General features: G+C 44.4%; 1 protein-coding gene across 7 annotated transcripts in view; it reads right to left on the bottom strand.

The window, feature by feature from the left end:
- Positions 1–17,159, bottom strand: part of CADM1 (cell adhesion molecule 1) — a 309,393-nt gene that overhangs the window by 53,889 nt on the left and 238,345 nt on the right. For all 7 annotated transcript variants that reach the window (XM_036992727.2, XM_036992728.2, XM_036992730.2 and 4 more), the window contains 2 exons: positions 7,214–7,360; positions 5,826–5,978 (listed from right to left, as the gene is read on the bottom strand). In XM_036992727.2, the coding sequence (XP_036848622.1) occupies positions 5,826–5,978; positions 7,214–7,360 (300 nt within the window). The remainder of the gene's footprint in view (positions 1–5,825; positions 5,979–7,213; positions 7,361–17,159) is intronic.

The following is a 17,159-nucleotide window of genomic DNA, read 5'->3' as shown; positions in this document are numbered from 1 at the left end:
AAATGAGACATGTGGGGTGATCACTCGCCAGAGACACATACAGAAGAACTGTGCCTCAGAACCTGTTTCCTTCAATCAAAATTATTCATAGGGATCCAGAATATAGTCACCTCTGATCGATGGTGTAGTAAGAAAATCCTTTTGGATATAAAGACGCAGGAATACAGGATACGCCAGTTAACTGGCAGTAATTTTCCATATTCCAAAACCCAACGCTCCAGATTTTGGAAACCAAAGGTCAGAGAGACTCCTGAGTACTTGTAAGCAGATTTACGTATCAGAATTAAAGCCACTCTTCTCTAAGCATATTAAAACGACAATGTAATAAACAGCCAGAATGAAATATTTGGGGCTAAAATGCTGAATGTCAAATCAGAGTACACAGGATGATGGTGGTGATGAAGCGAATGAATTAACAGTGAAGTGTTATAAGGTACAACCTTACCCCAAGACTGAGCTTCCTGAACTAAAATCACTAACAATACTGAGGTCAGCAGAGAATCTAAGAACATGTGCCCTGGCCCCCATGAATGAGCAAAGACAGTTCTGAGACTTATGATTAATACGTTTCTCAACTCGGAAGAGAAACAAGTAATTAAATATGTATAAACATGCCATCCTGATGATTAAGTTAAATAATAAATCTCTGATACTGCTTCAATAAATTATGGGATTAAACCACATATTTGGGATTTCCAACTGTTCCAGTCCAGTGTGAAATTCTGTCCACAGGAAGACTTTTGCACGGAACTTGAGCAGTTGAAAGTTCTGCAGAGAACGACGGGAAAGGAAAAGGAAATGATTTGCTGCATGTGTTGCTCAGCAAGACGGTGGCGGGGGCACCAGCCAGAGCACAGGCAGGCCTGCTCCTCTCCCGTGTGGAAGGAGAAGAGAACACATTTGCCCAGTGGGCCGAGTTGCCAAAGTGATATGGCCCGAACGAGTAAACACAGCAAAGAACTACTCTGGCTTACGTTCTGGGGGAAAGTAAACAAAAAAAAGACATCTAACATCCAGTTTGGAGTTGCACATCTGCAGCATTTTAAGAGACACAGAAAGGCCGTGACAAAAGTAAGCGGGCTATGCCAGGTGGCTCTTTCCTCCGTGTAGTCTATCCTTGCCAGATGACAGTCAGGAGGCTGTAGGTTTTCATCACACATACTTGCCCAATGGACAGAATACACGGAGAGACTTGATGTTTAGGGCCAACTAGGTACTCCTGAATTCTGGGCACAGTGTAACAGGAATGCTGAAAGCCATGCTGCTGGTAGAATAATCAGTGTCAGAGGAAGGGACTGTCCAAGCCTAAGATCTCAGTGAGCCATGAGGAACAGAGCAAGAGGTGATAAAAACCACACAACTCAGGAGTAAAAGACCTGGGAACATCCTCCCCACAGATGTAGGAAAGAAAGTCAAACTATAGTAATTCCTTTCAGGGTCCAGGCAAGATAAAAATGGAGTGATAAAAATCACTTCTGATGTTGGCCTAGGCAGTGATTAGCCGTGAGAAATGCAGTCGTGTGAGGTCAGCAAAGCGATGCTGCCCAACCACAGGGAATCAAGGGAGTGTGGGATACCCAGGACAGCGGCTCTCAGAACGCGACCAGGAGGGCCAAGAACTACCAAGACTGTAAGGCGCAAAGTTCCCCTTCCCAGAAATCAGTGAAGGAGAGGGTCAAGCAGACTGCGGTCTTCATGCAGAATGTGGAGCCCTGTGGCCACTCTGGGGTGACCTGGGACTCTTCCTGACGAGAACGGACCCAGGGGGTGCGAAGGGCTCCAGCACGTGTCACTGCCAGGTCTCAACGGACGGAACCTCCAACGTCGTCTCTGCCGGGTGTTTGCCCCTGGGCGTCCTTCCCTCACTCTGGCCTCTCCTCTGCTGCGCCTGCAGACACCCTGGCTCCCCTCGTGGAAGGCTTCCCCTGACCGCTAGCTGGTCACCTTTGGAGGTATTTATCCTCTTAGTGGAGGATGTATTTATCCTCTTCTTAAGACGGAGATGCTCATGAAGCTGATGGCACGTCCTTCTCACATTACCAATAACGTCTGCATTTACTTCCTTTAAAGTAAGGAAATGGAAAGGAACAGGTGTTCTAAAGGCCAGAGGAAGATTCCCCAGCACTGTTCATATTCCGCTGGGGGGCTGAGAGTGTGGCCGGCAGCAAACAGGCCCTCGCCCGGACACCTGGTGTTTGGTACTATCCCAGGTGCTCCTTCCTCAGTTGCAGCAGACAGACTCTAACGTCCCCTGCACTCTGGGCTCCCTGCAGATTCCTGTCGCAGGGCGCGCTCCTCGGGTCACCGCCCTGAACATCTGACAGCATCTTTCACTTCGGGGCTAGGTGAACATGTGGAAAACTTCAGAAGCATTAGAAAACATGACAGTGCAGAGAAATAAAGGGCTGGTTTATCATTGAGGAGGCCATTCTGAGAAACAGTTGAATAATCTTTTTCCAAATCTGCAAATAGTTTTTTCAAGATTGTGACCAGTTTTTACTGAGATTAGAAATAGTCCAGTATAGTGGGAATTGTTTGGTTCACAAATATAAAATAAAGTCGGATACTGTGAGTCATCACCATCTACTGATACCAGTTATAAAGTTGACTTCTGCTGGAATTTTTTTTTTTTTAAGAGCAGGAAAACTTTGGAAAATATAAATGAGGTGATTTAAGTCTATTTTTTTGGCTTGTCTAAAAGGGGTTTAGATAAGAAAATCTTAAAGTTTATTTTGGTCTATTAATTCTACCCTGTTTTCCATGGCATAATGTCTACTCTAATACATAAGAGGCTGGGAAAGTATAAAAATCCATTTATAAGAAAAATGAATTAAAACTGCTACTAACCAGAAACTACACTTATACATGGTCCACTATATAGGCACATTTAAAAACTACCTGCAGCCATTAATGAAAATAACCAAAGATATGTCTAAGGAGGTGCACACAGAGGAAACCCCGAATGAAAATCACATAGAAGGAAAGACTAGAAAACAGCAAAGAAACATCAAGGTTCTTCCTAGCTAACCTCAGATCTATAAGAGCACTAATTATAAACATTACGCCTACATTTAAAAAAAAAATCAGCAATATCAAGATGGATCATGTTTATTACAATAAAAGAGGAGCCTTAAAGCCGATCAGTATGTGAAATCTCACTCCAAGACCCTTTAAAATAATTAGGCCCTCCTGTTCCTGGAATCTTAAGATCGAACGTTAATCTTAGAAGGAAAGGACTGTAATAATATTACTACTATTACCAGCAACTATATTTATCTTAAAACAGTGCATTCTCTTTCTCATTCAACTCCTCACGAAGCGTAGGGTCAAGAGAATCCTGCACTGTGACCTGCAGATATAAACAAGCTCGTCACAAGTACAAGATGTAAATGAAAGTTCTAAAAGACACCTAAAGGCATGAAAAGTATTATAGCAGAGTTTTCGGTTTTTACACGGAAAATATACACAGAGTAATGAACAAATACCCATCTCTGTATCTCATAATTATGCTGAAATTTTTGCTGAATGCTTCATACAATTAACAGACACGCACTAAAATGAGCGTCTTCAAGCCTATCAAGAAGTCTGACAGCTGTTCTAAGTCCTCTTCAGAGAACCATAGACAGGAACGAAGGTGCTAATGTGTCATTCTTCACTCATTGTAGTATCTGAAAATGCTAAACCTTAGGAAAAAGGTTTGAATATAAGAATATCAGTAGAAATTGTCAGACTTTGGAATATGAAAGACTCAAAGTGATGACAACGATTTTACTCTGTCAAAGGGATCCCAGAGCAAATTCAATGGGAAGAATATTAAATGAATGCATAGGATCTGCAAAAAGAGCATCTACTAGTATTACTTTCAAGTATATTTAAGTTAATGCTTCTGTACAATACATGCAGGAACCTATTACTTCTAGAATAATCAGACCCCCCAAAAGGATTGCTGGCTTTAATGCCTCTCAAAAGTCTTGTGCTGTCATGCTGACTACCCAGCACGGGGTAGAGTCAGTCACACTGGCCCAATCCAGCAGGTCTGAGAACAAGGGAACCCCGTGCCAGAAGCTGACGGGCAGTAGCCACTTGCCAAGGACCAGCTACACTCCTGGAATCGGAAGATGTGTGCTCACAGGGCGACCATCCTGAAACAGCGGCCTTCAGGATTTTACCAAAAACAACCTAAACTAAAAGATGTAATGGTCATGGGACAGACGTAAGGTCTGTTGTGAAGTCTCCGATTCTTGATTCTCACCATGTGCTTTGTAATCTGGGCAAGACGGTTAACCTCTGTTAGTCTTTTTTTTCTGTGAAAATAAAGCAGTCATACTTAAAGGCATATATAGTGGAATATTCTAAAGATGTGAAATGCTATAAATATATCCCATTTTATTGCTGTCGCTTTTGTGGGAAAGCCATAAGCAATGGTGGATGGTCAGTGAGACGGCTCTGCAGCTAACGACTTACTCCAATATGCAGGGTTCTCAAATACTTCTGAACAAGTAGATGGACAGAAAAGTTGAAGAACATGGTTGTGATTTTGGTACAACTGCAGAGTACTAAAATAGCCACCCCATCAAAGTCTTCTATGCTTACTATTTCTGCACATCTAACACGGATTAAAGCTATAATTAGAGACAAACATGGACACCTGAGAGCCATCCCTCTATCCTCAAACACAGACCATGGCACAAATTGTACAGCCAGACAAGAAACATGATGTTCTAAAACCAGGATTCCTCTTGCCAAGAACATGTGTGCAAGCAGGAGGGACATGTTTTAGTTTAATGAATAAAAAAGTGGTTTCCCCTTTGCAGCTGTGCACAAATAATGCAGCAAGGCAGGTTAGTCTGTTTGCCCATAAATATGTGTATGTTCACACATACCAAGCAAAGTGTCCTTCATATTTATCTTTCCTCCTTAATCTTTGTGTCATTACACCAGAAAGCTGCAGTCTGCCACCTCTACTAGACTTTGATTCATCATCTTCCTGAAGGTGTAAATCAGAGATCTTGCCTCACGCTATAGTTTATGTCCTTGAAAACTGAGTTTCAAAAATCATAATCAGCTGGTGTTATGCACTGGAGTGTATTTGTCTAAAGGTGACTAATTCAGACCACCTTCAACAGGACTATGTGATGACTATACTGGAATATAAATATGGAAACCTGGCCACTGGGATTTCGCTGAAAATCACAACCTGGTGATCATGAATGGAGACCCGCAACTCACGAGAGGCGTCCCTAGCAGCCTGTCAATAGCCCCTACTTATTATCACCTTCTCTTCCTAGAAGCTCTTAATTCTTTTACATCCAATGGTTGCAATTTGTGGCAAAGTATGTGCTCATGGGGTGTGATTTTTACAGTATAATCTAGAATATAAAGCAATAAACAAGGTGGTAAGTGAGCCAAAGAAAAGGAGACCAACAATGTTAAACGAGACCCAAGTCAGAGGAAAAATCATGAAGGGAATCTCGTCACTGGTCTGCCGCGGGGCAGAGAAATGGTGGCCTGCCTGCCCCCTCTGCAATGGCATGTCATGTGGTGAGTGATTCATTTGAGGGCTCTAAGTCTCTTGATCTCTGCTTCTGAAGCTCGAGGGTTGGAGCCCAAGAGCAGGTGGAATCTATGAAGGCTGCTGACTGCCATTCCTTAGAGTGTTTGGTAAAATAGGCTATTTTTAAAATTCAGCAGGATGGGCGGCCAAGTCTTCCTAAACCAAATCTGAACAGCAAAAATCTGCCATTAACCTTTTCCTCGCCGCCGGAAGCCATCTGCGAAAGAGCCCTTGCCCCCCACTTCCCAGGACGGGCCTCTGGGCTCCTTACCCAGCACGGTGATGGTGGTGTAGCTTTCCTGCGGGGGGTCAGTGTAGAGCTGGCAAAAGTATCTTCCTTCATCAGAAATGGACACGTTTGTCAACGACACTTTGAGTTCACTGCTAGAGAAATTCAGCAACTGAAACCTGCTGTCCTTCAAAGCTGTGGAACAAAACACCACGTCAGTGACTGTGAGAAAGATGGTGGACCACCCAGGCCAGGAGCAATTGGGACCAGGAGCAGCTGCAGAGCAGACAGACCGATGGAGGCCTTCCTGCACCCGTGGGGTGCTTCCTCATACCTCTTGAGTTCCTGCTTCGGGGCTTCTGCAATGACTGCACGTAGACAAATAACCCTGTCCAACAGTACGCCCACTGCATGGGGGCGCGTGTGCATGCGTGTGCAAGGACACCCCCCTGCTGCTGTCAGGTCTCAGCACCTCCTCATAAACTGTTTTGGATTTGCTGCTGGAGTTAGGTAAAATAAAGGAGAAGGAAAGAGCAGACCACGAGATTTTGTAGGACGTATAGGCTTTTAAATTGTCTCTAAAAATCTGATGTTTTAAAAAAAAAAATAGCAGTCCCAAATGATGAGAGAACACAAAAAAATCATTATTAATAACTCCAAAAGCAAAATGAAAATCGTTTTAAAAACTTTACAGTAAGTTCACTGTAAGAGCGAAAAGCTGGCTTCTCTCCTTTACCTCCTTCATCCTCTGCAGGGCTCTCTAGACTTGCCAGCTCCCCCCACAGGCTGTGGGTTCTCAGGCGTCGGAGGGAAAGGGGCAAGCGGAAGGCAAGGGCCACGCTTGACACCTGCTCTGCTCAGGCACCGAGGGTTCTCGAACAGCAATTTTCCAAAGACCTGACTTTTGCTCCTGTCAAGCCCTGATGACTGTTTAAACTGTTTCTATGATGCACAATTAAGTTTCGATTATTAACTTTTGTGAGATTACATTTGGCACATGGACACTCCCATCTACCGGAGGCTACAGAGACAGATTTGGTTTGTCTTGATAGGCACAGGTAGCCTCGGAAACCTCAATCTTCCAACCAAACAGATTACCTTCAGAATACTCCATTTTCCTTGCCTTCCCCTATTTGAGTTGTTTGTGTCAGCTAAGTATTTGGGACTCAATTGCAATTCACATTGAATTACTACAATCAATTCCTATTGCAAAGTAAGACAGCTTTACTCTTAAAAGGGACCATTCACAGTTTCTATTAAGTAGAAAGACTATGATTGCACATCTCTTCTTCCCTTTGAAGAACTGCCTAAACTTTAAGCATCTAACATTAAATTTAAAGATAAAAAAAAAGGAGGCCTTGGCAATCTCTTTATCGAGACAACATGAAGGAGAAGAGTCGCCATCTAACACCACAGAGACGGAAACTCACGCCTGAAGTCCCTGAAGTAAATGGTCTGCCTGTTGGGGTTCAGCAGCTGGATCACAGAGTCGTCGCTCTTGTTGACTTGGCAGCTGATGGTCGCCACTTCTCCTTCGATCACTGTCACGTCCTTTGTGAACAGATTCTGTCCATCACCTTAAAGAAAGGGGAAAAAAAGTTTCCCTCAATTAAAATTCGGTTAATGGGGTCCATTCAGGAGAGAAGCAAGAAGTGTGCCCGAGAACTGACACCAGCAGCCCAGCTGGTACGGCGCCTGCCTTTCCCCTGGGCCACAGGCAGACCTCGGGGCACGGAGAGCTGGGCCTGGAGCCTGCACGCTCCTGCACACTGCAAGGCCAGCTTCCGGCCTCCGCTGTTCTGTGCCAGTCGAGCAGTGCTGAGGGTGTGGCAAGGCTGGGGTGCTGCTTCAGCGAAGGGCCGTGGCGCTCGCCCGTGGGGCAGGTGAGTCTGCACCCTCACCCTTAGCTCCGTGCCCTCGAGTCGGACGGTCTGGTCACCTCCCAGGAAACTCGAGGGGCCGCTTCTCAGAAGCAGGAGGGAGGGCTGAGTGAGCCACCTCGTCCCACGGGCCGGTGCTGACATTCCCCATGCACAGGCAGTTTGTTTTTTCATCGTGTGGGTGTGAGGGCTGCCTGCCTGTGACTCAGAAATTGCAGTAAAACCCTAGGGTGACTTAAGGCTCCACTTGTGGCTCTGCTCTCAGCAGTACACCCCGTCAGGGCTCACCTGGAGCCCCAGCAGCCCTGGCCCCGAATGCCCCCTCTGAGGACCACCCACCTCCAGCCATCTAGAAGACCTCTTCAGAACATGTCCAAGCCATCTGCTGATTGAAGGCTCTGCTTCTATCCAGACCCGCTCTAGTTTGTTGCTTTCAAGATTAGTGACACCGGCCAGGACCCCTCATAAATGTCCTAGATGACCCACAGCACAGGTGGGAGGGGAGAGTCTGATTCAAATGCAAAAGGTGGAGCAATTGTTGAGTGGCCAGTTCTGCACGTGGCACATCAGAGGATGCCGAAATATAGGACACGTCCCGGCCTTGAGGAAGCTGCAGTGTGGGGGAGACCTGAAACTGAGTCCTCACTCGCAGAACCGGAAGCGTAAACAGGCCGTAGGTGTGACGGCCGGTCAGGAAGGGGAAGGGGGAGATGCTTCTCAGCTGTGTGATCTCGTGAGAATTAAAGCCCCTGAGCCAGTTCTGCACCTGCGACACAGGGACAGTAATTAAAGGCCATCTCACAGAGCTTTTGGGAGGATTAGTTAGCACGGTGTCCAGCTTCCCCTAAAACTGAGTACATGGTAGTAGCCACTATTCATCAGCACCACCACCATTTCTCTAGACATCAAATCCAAACATCTATTAGGCAACGATATGTGCTGGGAGCGGTGTGGATGTAAGAATGAAGGCTCGCTGTCCCTACTCCCAAGGAGCTCTCTGTGTAATTAATTATTTATCAACTCAGAGTGGCTTATTCACTCCCTAAAAAAAACTTTGCCACATTAAAAAGTAAAGGTCAAAGATAAATAGTATTTCTAAAAAATAAAAATGAGACAGCATAAATAGAGATGCAATTAGAGTACATGGAGGATCTCCACCTGCTATCGTACTTCTGCTGAAGGATCATTTCTTGGCAGGACACAGGGTAAGTGTGAGAAGGGGTGTCTAAGATGGCTTTGTGCCCAATCCACCTAGAAACAGACCAGCCTCAGGTAGAGGATTAGAAAAGAAGAAACAAACTAGAGGGACATGGGAAAACTTATTAGAGACACAGACAAACAAAAATTCTTCATGCTCAAAGAGCAAATCCAAATGGAATCCAACCTTGAGGTCTCTGATCCAGGGAGTTACCCGGATGTGAGAACGCAGGCCCACAGGGCCAGTAGTGAGTGGACGGGGAAACGTCCCCTTGCTTTGGGGGCTGACCAGGGTTACGGAGTAACAAACAGGAAGAGTGATCAGAAAGGGCGAAGGGATGCTGGCTCTTCCCCCCAGTGGGTTAGTGTGACAGACACAGAACTCAGAACCGGGCTGGAGGGAGCAGTTTACTCTCAGGTTTGAGAGAAGGAAAGGGGAAATCCTGCCCGTCAAGCAACCTTTCCAGGGTGGTTTAGCTGGCCCTCGCTGAAGTGTGTACAGAAAGGACAACACTGCCTTCCTCAGGGGAGCCCTATCTAGTACGGATTAAACTGCATGACTCCAGCTGTAACTGTCTCAAGTCATGGGACCTGCCTTGAGGAGACTAAAATACTGAACAGGGTCTACTGAGTGTGGAGGTGTTGGGGGGAGGGGGGACTTCTGTTATTAGCAACACAAGTGAGAATCTTTGATTGATACACAGAACACCTGGAGAGGCTACGGGAGCTCGGCCTTAATCCCGTCAACATAAACCCAGGCCTTGCAGATCCTGTCTGTCAGCTTTAGTTCCTGGGACTTAACACCAGTTGCAATTCAATTATGCGCTAACAGAATCGTTTCTGTGCAAACAACTATACACATTAACTTTAGTCTTTACTTGGCATCCTGGTATATTCTGAGTAGCACCTCTGTTCATATTATGGTTATAAAACATTTACAGGGGAGATGGAATCCGAAAGGGGTGGGCCGTGATTTTGTGCTTCAAACAACTAAGGTATAAATAAAACAGAATCACATGGGTTCTGTTTCTGAAAAGGTCTAAACTGTCTTAATTATTACTTGTAAGTAAGTAATCTAAGATCAGGTCACTTTAACACATCATTATGGAATAAAACATTCAGGTTAAATTTTTGTCATCTGCCCGTTTGGGCCCTGGCTGGGCTCAGCACATAATGTACTCCGCAGATCCACAGCGCTTTCCTCACCATTACTGTATTATTTTTTTGAAACTGCAAAGCCAAAATAAAATCCAGAGTCTCAGAAAATGACTATTCCTAACCATGTTGACATGGTTACACTACTAACGCTAAAAAATTGTAAGTGATAATGAAATATTTGGCTGGATGATATCAAAGTGCCTTTGATGGTGGTGGCCCAAGGGTGTCACTCTATAAAAAACACCAATAAATCCCATGGGTCAGCTGGACAGCTGTCACATCAAACAGAGCCCCATACTCGATGCACTGCTAAGACGGCTCCCATGGAGTAATAATGAGCTATTTATTTGAGGCGAAGGAAGAGAACGACAGCGATGAAAATATGGCATGTTTGTCAGCAGTCTCAACTGCCAGAGGCCTCTATGTAAAAATAATCTCTGCGCACATCCTCAAATATTTCTTCCCAACAGAAGGGTGCACCTTGACTTGATAAATTTCCCCTTGAAATAGACATCACGACAATTAGGTCGTTAGAAAACACAATTTGATGTGTAGCAGGATACAAACAGGCAACTTTGGTGCCTTTCTTAAATAATCCATTTTAAAAAACCTTTCCAATTTTCTATAACTTAATTAGCAGATACACTGTCAAGGCTGAAATAGCACATGTTCTGGGCAAAAGAAATCAAGTAGGTACAATATACTGTAGCTGTTAAATAAGGCTGTTAACAGCAAGGTAATTTATTTTAAGGGTGGAACACCACCACACAGGTATAGACATATCTGACTGCTAATTGGTGTATCTGGGTGAGCCTTCGCAGACAGAGCCGAACTGGATTTAATTTATATCAGCAACTGGATTCCCTATACCATCCCTATTTGCGCCTCAATTTCTAAAAATAAAGCTCCAGTCACTCACAAGCAGGTTTTCCACAAGTGAACCAGAAGCTGCTGGGATACTGAGTCCCGGAGAGAGAAAATATATTATCTTTAGAAGATAAAATTTATTTTGACGATCGGTAAAGACCATCTCAGCAGGTTCACCGGGGCTGGAGTGGGAGTCATTCCCTATGATTCAGTCTTCAATTGCTTCTCTCCAAGCGTCTTTCCTGAAACCTCACTGTTACAAACTCCATCCGGATGCCATTACACAAAGCGCCAGCATGGACTGGAATCTTCTCGGCCACCAGGATGGCCATGTGCAGGGAGAGATGGGGCAAATGCTGCGGCAAGAGGCTGGGTGGGCACGGGGAAGCCGAGCAGGGAGCAGGCGCTCCCCGGGGCTCAGGGCGCTGTGCCAGATGCCCCCTCCCCCTTCTCCGGCTCCTGGGATTTTCAGTGCCCCCGCTTAAAGATTAAAAGCCTGAGACACAGAGACCTTTAAGTAAGTCGCCCAAGGTAATCCAGCTAAGTGGCTGAGCTGGTGTTTGAACCCAGTGCTGTCAGCTCCTTCAGCCCTAGTCTGTACTTTCCGGCCAGCCAACATCAGGATTGGGTGCCAAGGTTCTACTGGCTCTGCCGTGGAAAATTTACTTGTTTTTAAAGAGGGTTATTTCCCTATGAGCAACTTCTGTTTTTTTTTTTCCATAATTTACCCAGAACACAATCACACACTTCCAGATGAGGGAGGGACTGTCCTGCATGTAAAACACCTTGTTCACGGCGGCTTCCTCCCTTGGGCCCTCGGCACCCCGCCCCGGAGAGTGCCTCTGTCACCCGAGCACGGTGGGCACTCGCCAGCCCCCTGGCTCGCACCCCTGCTGCCTGGCTGTCAGTGAATAGAGCACTTCGTCCGCACTGGGGGAGTCTCCAGTCAAATCCATCATAGAAGGGCAAGTCACAGAACAGAATTCGGTTCATACTATGGTAACTGAAAACTCCCACTGACACTGAGGAGCACCCGTGACTCTCGACTGGGAAGACAGTTTGCCCAGAGAAAGAGCAAATGAAGTCCCCTGACCTACTGCTTCAGTAGCAAAATCATACTAGGGAAACCTTTGTATCCCCCCTCGGCTCTATGGAAGACTAAACCGAACCTTAAGTCAGCACAGTCAGGTTGTCTGAACAGGCAAAAGTCAGACCAAAATTACAGATGGTCAAAAAAAAAAAAATCACTGCCAATGATCAATGTGGTCCTTAACTTCAAAAAGCCACATAGTTCTTGAAAATTCACACTAATTAAAGGTTAAGGATTATTAATTCTTTCCTTCCAGAGGTCCCTAAGTTTAGACTTTCCAGAGAGCCAAAGACTTGCATGGTTCTGAAACCCTTATTTCCTATTGGTGTGTTGAGTCCTTGGTTTTAGAGCTTCACGTGGCTTTTCACCCATTCTCATTTGTTCCACCCTGTCTTTACAACCATGTTGGTTGACGTGAAGGAACCACCCGCAGCCCCACCCCGAGCAAAGCCACCGGCAGTACAGGCACTGCACTGCCGGCTGCCACTGCCGAGGGCCGGCACAACACGGGAGTGCATTTCAGGAAAAGAAGAAAATTAAGATTCTGCTGAAACCCAGAGGGACAAATCTTGCTAACTGCGTATGTTCCCCCAAGTCAACGTAAACACAGTGTTCACGACAAATCATTAGCAAGGCCATTAAGATTTGATTTCTATCTAAGCAATTATTGTCAGCGTATTTTGTACATTTCCTTTAAAAGACTCAATCTTATCTTTCAATTCATTAAACTGTTCCTTACATTTACAGCCTTTTATATCAAATCAGAAACCTATTTTAATTAAGAATTACAGTAAAAGTAATTTGAAAATAAATTATTTGAAGTTCAAGCCACGAAAGCTTTTGATGAAAGAATTTAGTCCCATTTAAATATTACAGTAACATTTTCAGTCATTCACTGTGCAGACCAGAGACAGTGAGAACCAGGGTCCAAAGAGATGGTCCATCAACCATGGAATAAGGGTAAGGGTGCAATCTCTTCAACATAAGCACAATTCTTTATTTCAAAGACAGGCAATACTTCACCTTTGTGAACATTTGAGTATTTATTTCAAATCAAAAGCATTCATTCTGTTTGCAAAGCTTCTCCTCACCTTGTTGAGCCTCACCCACGTTTTGCCATCTTGAACAGTAAGTGGACTATGTTGACTGTCTGCTCCAAGGCTCGTCTACTCAATGGCCAAAATAATTAGGACTGTGAGCCATACAGCTTTGAAGCTCAGAGTTGAAATAAATTAAACCAACTCAAATAACTGAGTGGACAAGTTACGTGCCACTGAGCAAAATGTTCCATTTGTGTCACCTTTTTTTCAGACCTGTAAGGAATCAAAGGTCAACAGACCTGAGATGACCCTAGAGATCACCACTGATCCACAGATGAGGCCCCCGAGGCCTGTGGGGGAGACACACCAAGACCCCATTGCAGGTGCGGGCCTGGCCCAGGGTGGAGGCTACGTCTCCTAATGCGTCATGAAGGTATTTCTATTCTTGGCTATTTCTATATAACCTTTATTGATTTGTTGCTAACTACAAAAGCCACATATGCTCAAAGTTTACTTATTTATTTTTTAAAACTTTGTTTTCTACGTAGTATTTGTAACACTGTAACCTATAGCATGGAGATGGTCAGCACCTCCCAAGAATCTCTGTGATGTAATTACTGTGTGTCGCTGGAGCCTATGAAAGGGAAAAATACTACGTTTAATCTAATCTCCTTTTATAATCAGTAAAAGGTGAGGCAAATTTTTGAACAGCAAGTTGAAGAGTAATATCCCTGTGCTGGCTTTTTCTTCAATTAAAATTGTTGATTTCCCCTGAATACAAAACAAAAAGTATCATCTGACACAACATTAAGCTATTCATGAATATTCTGTATACACATTCTTGTTTGGTTGACTAATGGCAAATTAACGTTCTCTATTTTAGCTTAAACACATACTATAGGTATGTTTGATTAGCATTGAATTCCAAAAGCTGATTACTATGCATGCTTTGATTACGTAATTACATAATAGAGTATAATGGCTCCTTTGGAGTCATTATGATCTATACGCAAATATGTTTCAGTTTTGCTATAGTTTAAATACACGTTGAGAAGACAGCTCATAAAGAGGCTCCACTTTTCAGTCTTATCGGCTATGCGGGCATTTTCCCATTCGTCCTAACATCTCCTTGACACCAATTAAGGCCTATTGTGTCAGCTGCACACACTTCTGAGAAATTCCCTTTGTTTTCTTGGCATTCAAAAAAGGACATTAATTTGAAAAGCTGTATTAAGTGAAAGGCCTGGTTAAAAAAAAAAAAAGGCTGAAATTCCATCCTTCATCCACCCTTTGAAAGGTCTGCAGGGAATCACGTCTAGTTCATTAATCACTGTTCGCACACCCACAAGAGGGTTAAAGATGGAATTCCACCTTTAACTCCAAAATGCACAGGAAGGGGAAGAGCCAAGGATATTGATGCTTACGGTGGTGGCTCACCACACGCGTTCCGCTCAGGATTGAACTGAGTATCAGCCACACCAACTTCCACAAGGTCCATCTTGTACTTGGACCACAAGGTCCAATCTCATGTCTTCCAATGTCCCGTAGATTCTGGGGCTCCTTTGGAAGGGGTAGCTATGAAACAGCCCAGCCAGATTTTGCCCTCACAGTTCCCAAGACTAGTTTTTGATGGATCAAAGGCCAACAAACTTTACCTAGTGAGCGGGTTTTCTATAATTCTGATCAACTTACAAACTGGAAAGTAGTCTTGCTTTAGAATAGGACAAAAGTTACTGTAAAGCATTCCATAGTTTCTCTTGTCCCCATGAAATCCTTTAATGTTGCACCTTTTCATTTGCAAGATGAACCGTTTCTGCTTTTCTCTCCCTAGAGAATGGCCCCTTATGACATGCCAAACCAAAGGTGACCCAAGGCTTAACTCGGAAGTCTAATAAGCATTAAGGCTGAAGAACTGGGGTCAAGCACAGGCCAACTGGTATTTACATATAGGATGAGGATCTCTTTTGTGAAAGGAAACACTGACTGAATGTGTGAAAACTCTTTTCAAGGAACACTGTGACAAAAGACAAAAGTCAGCGTATGTACCTACCTGTGCTATTTCAATTTTAATCATCACATTAGCCACCTTCCTTCTGAAAGGCACTGAGCAGTCACGGGGCTGAAGGTCTGAGCGGACTTCACCCCGAGATGCAGAGGAGAACCCCTCCTGCAGACTGGTTCTCAGGAGTGATGCCCACCCACTGAATGGGAAGATGTGAATCAGCTTTTCCATTAACATTCACTTATGAAGGAGGCAAAGGGCAATAAACGAAACAGGAATGTAGAAATAAACCATAAAAGATAATAGTAAATACTGAGAGCTTTTGCTCTTCACTCTGAAAGGTGAAATCACAGATGTTTTTCTTCCTCTCGGTCCTTTTCATAGTCGGACAGGTTTCATGGCCTTTTCATCTGTCAAAAAGATAGCATCTCTTCTGGAGAGAAGACTGCCTAACCCTGAAGAAAAACTCCCTCCAGTGGACAGGTTTTATGAGAATCAAGGGGGGGTGGGGGGGAATACAGCCCCCAGAGCAGAAAAGGCACCGGTTTATTTGCCTGTGAGGTGGCGCTGGAATCAGCCCGTGGGAGAGTCATGCTAAGCCTCTGCTCGATCTGCTTCCAGGCTCCTGGCAGAAAAGGGGCTCTTAAAAAATATTAATTAAAAAGTAACCACTGCCACTTAGACTTTGGAGAACAATCTGAAGACAGCGGCTCCTTACAAACTAACTGTGATGTCTTCTCGACGCGCCCAATTCTGCGACGCTCGTTTATAGCAAAAGGAAAATAAAGAACAGCCTTAGACCAAGTTGCTTCAGGAGCAGGTCAAAGCTCAGTGGCGCCCCAGCATTTCAAAACATACTATTTCCTTTAGACAAAAGGGCTGAAGGCCAACCGCTGATCTTCTGCACAGCCACTCCGCTAATGAACTGATAATGGGATATTCCCGGGATGTATGAAGTGCTACTTTTCAGAATTAGAAGTGGTCGTCCACGATTCTGTTCTCCTGAGCATGGACTACTGGGGAAGAAACCACATCCTAAAAGTGATGAACTGTGTAGATAGAAGCTGGGAGCCGGCAAAACAGAGACACACACACCTTCTGGTGGGGTGGTGGTGGTGATGAGTCCCAGGTTAGCTAAGCTAAGGGATAAAGGGAGTTGACAATTTTAATTCACATAGTTACCTACATTTCCCAAACCACAAGCCATTCATAACTAAAGCAAAGGTTTACATGATTAAAACTCAAAATACCTATTGAACTATTTGAAAGCCCAAAAGGAAGATATACATATTCTATCATTCCTGTAAAGACTTAATGGAAGTGGGACACCTCTCATCGTGGGAGAGGTCTTAGCAGCCAAACCACTTCTTACGTACACTGCCCTGGCCTCTGGTGAGCGCTCACTCTGTATGAAAATAATGCTGCCTTTTCCTAATCAAATGAAAAGAAAAATGTAGGATTTCAAAGGTATGAAAATAGCCAACTCTACTGTGGTCACTTCTGCTTAACTGATACTTCCCAGCTGCCCGAAGTCGGCAGCCTGTTAGCGATGCAGATTTGCTGGCACTACCTGCTGGGACCAGCCAGCTGCCCCTCTGGGAAGTTCTCTGATTTTCCTCAGAACCCAACCCCGTCTCAAAGGAGATGGCAAGTATACTTTGCTTAGTTTTTACACTCTGCTTTTAAGCACCCAATTTAATATCACTTTCCCCTTGATAAGCGGTACCATGATCAAATTTGGGCCACTTTTTGCTTCCTCTCACTAAAAGCTGACTTTTTTCCCTCCACATTTGCCTCCAGGGTGTGAAAAGACTAACAATTAGTGTGAAAGATTTAAAATCACAGGCTGTAACGTGTAACAATAATTGCTCCCCACAGGGAGGGGAAGGGCAGCCGGTGCTTTCCCCATGTCTGGACGCAAGAGAAACAAAGGATTTCTTTTCTGAAGTGTTTATTATTGTTTTAACTTTTTCTAATATCAAGAAAATTCCCACTATTTCTGGAGGGGGTATTATTTTAATCCTCTGCATGATAAAAATAACTACTACATATTTTAAATGTTTTCCAAGTGCCAGGCACTATGCTTTCTTTTTTTTTTTTTATGTAATCTCACTTAATCCTCACAACAACCCTATTTGGTTC

Source organism: Manis javanica, chromosome 6 (assembly GCF_040802235.1).
Source record: "Manis javanica isolate MJ-LG chromosome 6, MJ_LKY, whole genome shotgun sequence".
Lineage (NCBI taxonomy): Eukaryota > Metazoa > Chordata > Mammalia > Pholidota > Manidae > Manis > Manis javanica.
The sequence above is the reverse complement of the archived record's forward strand: the minus strand, read 5'-3'. Positions and strand labels throughout refer to the sequence as shown.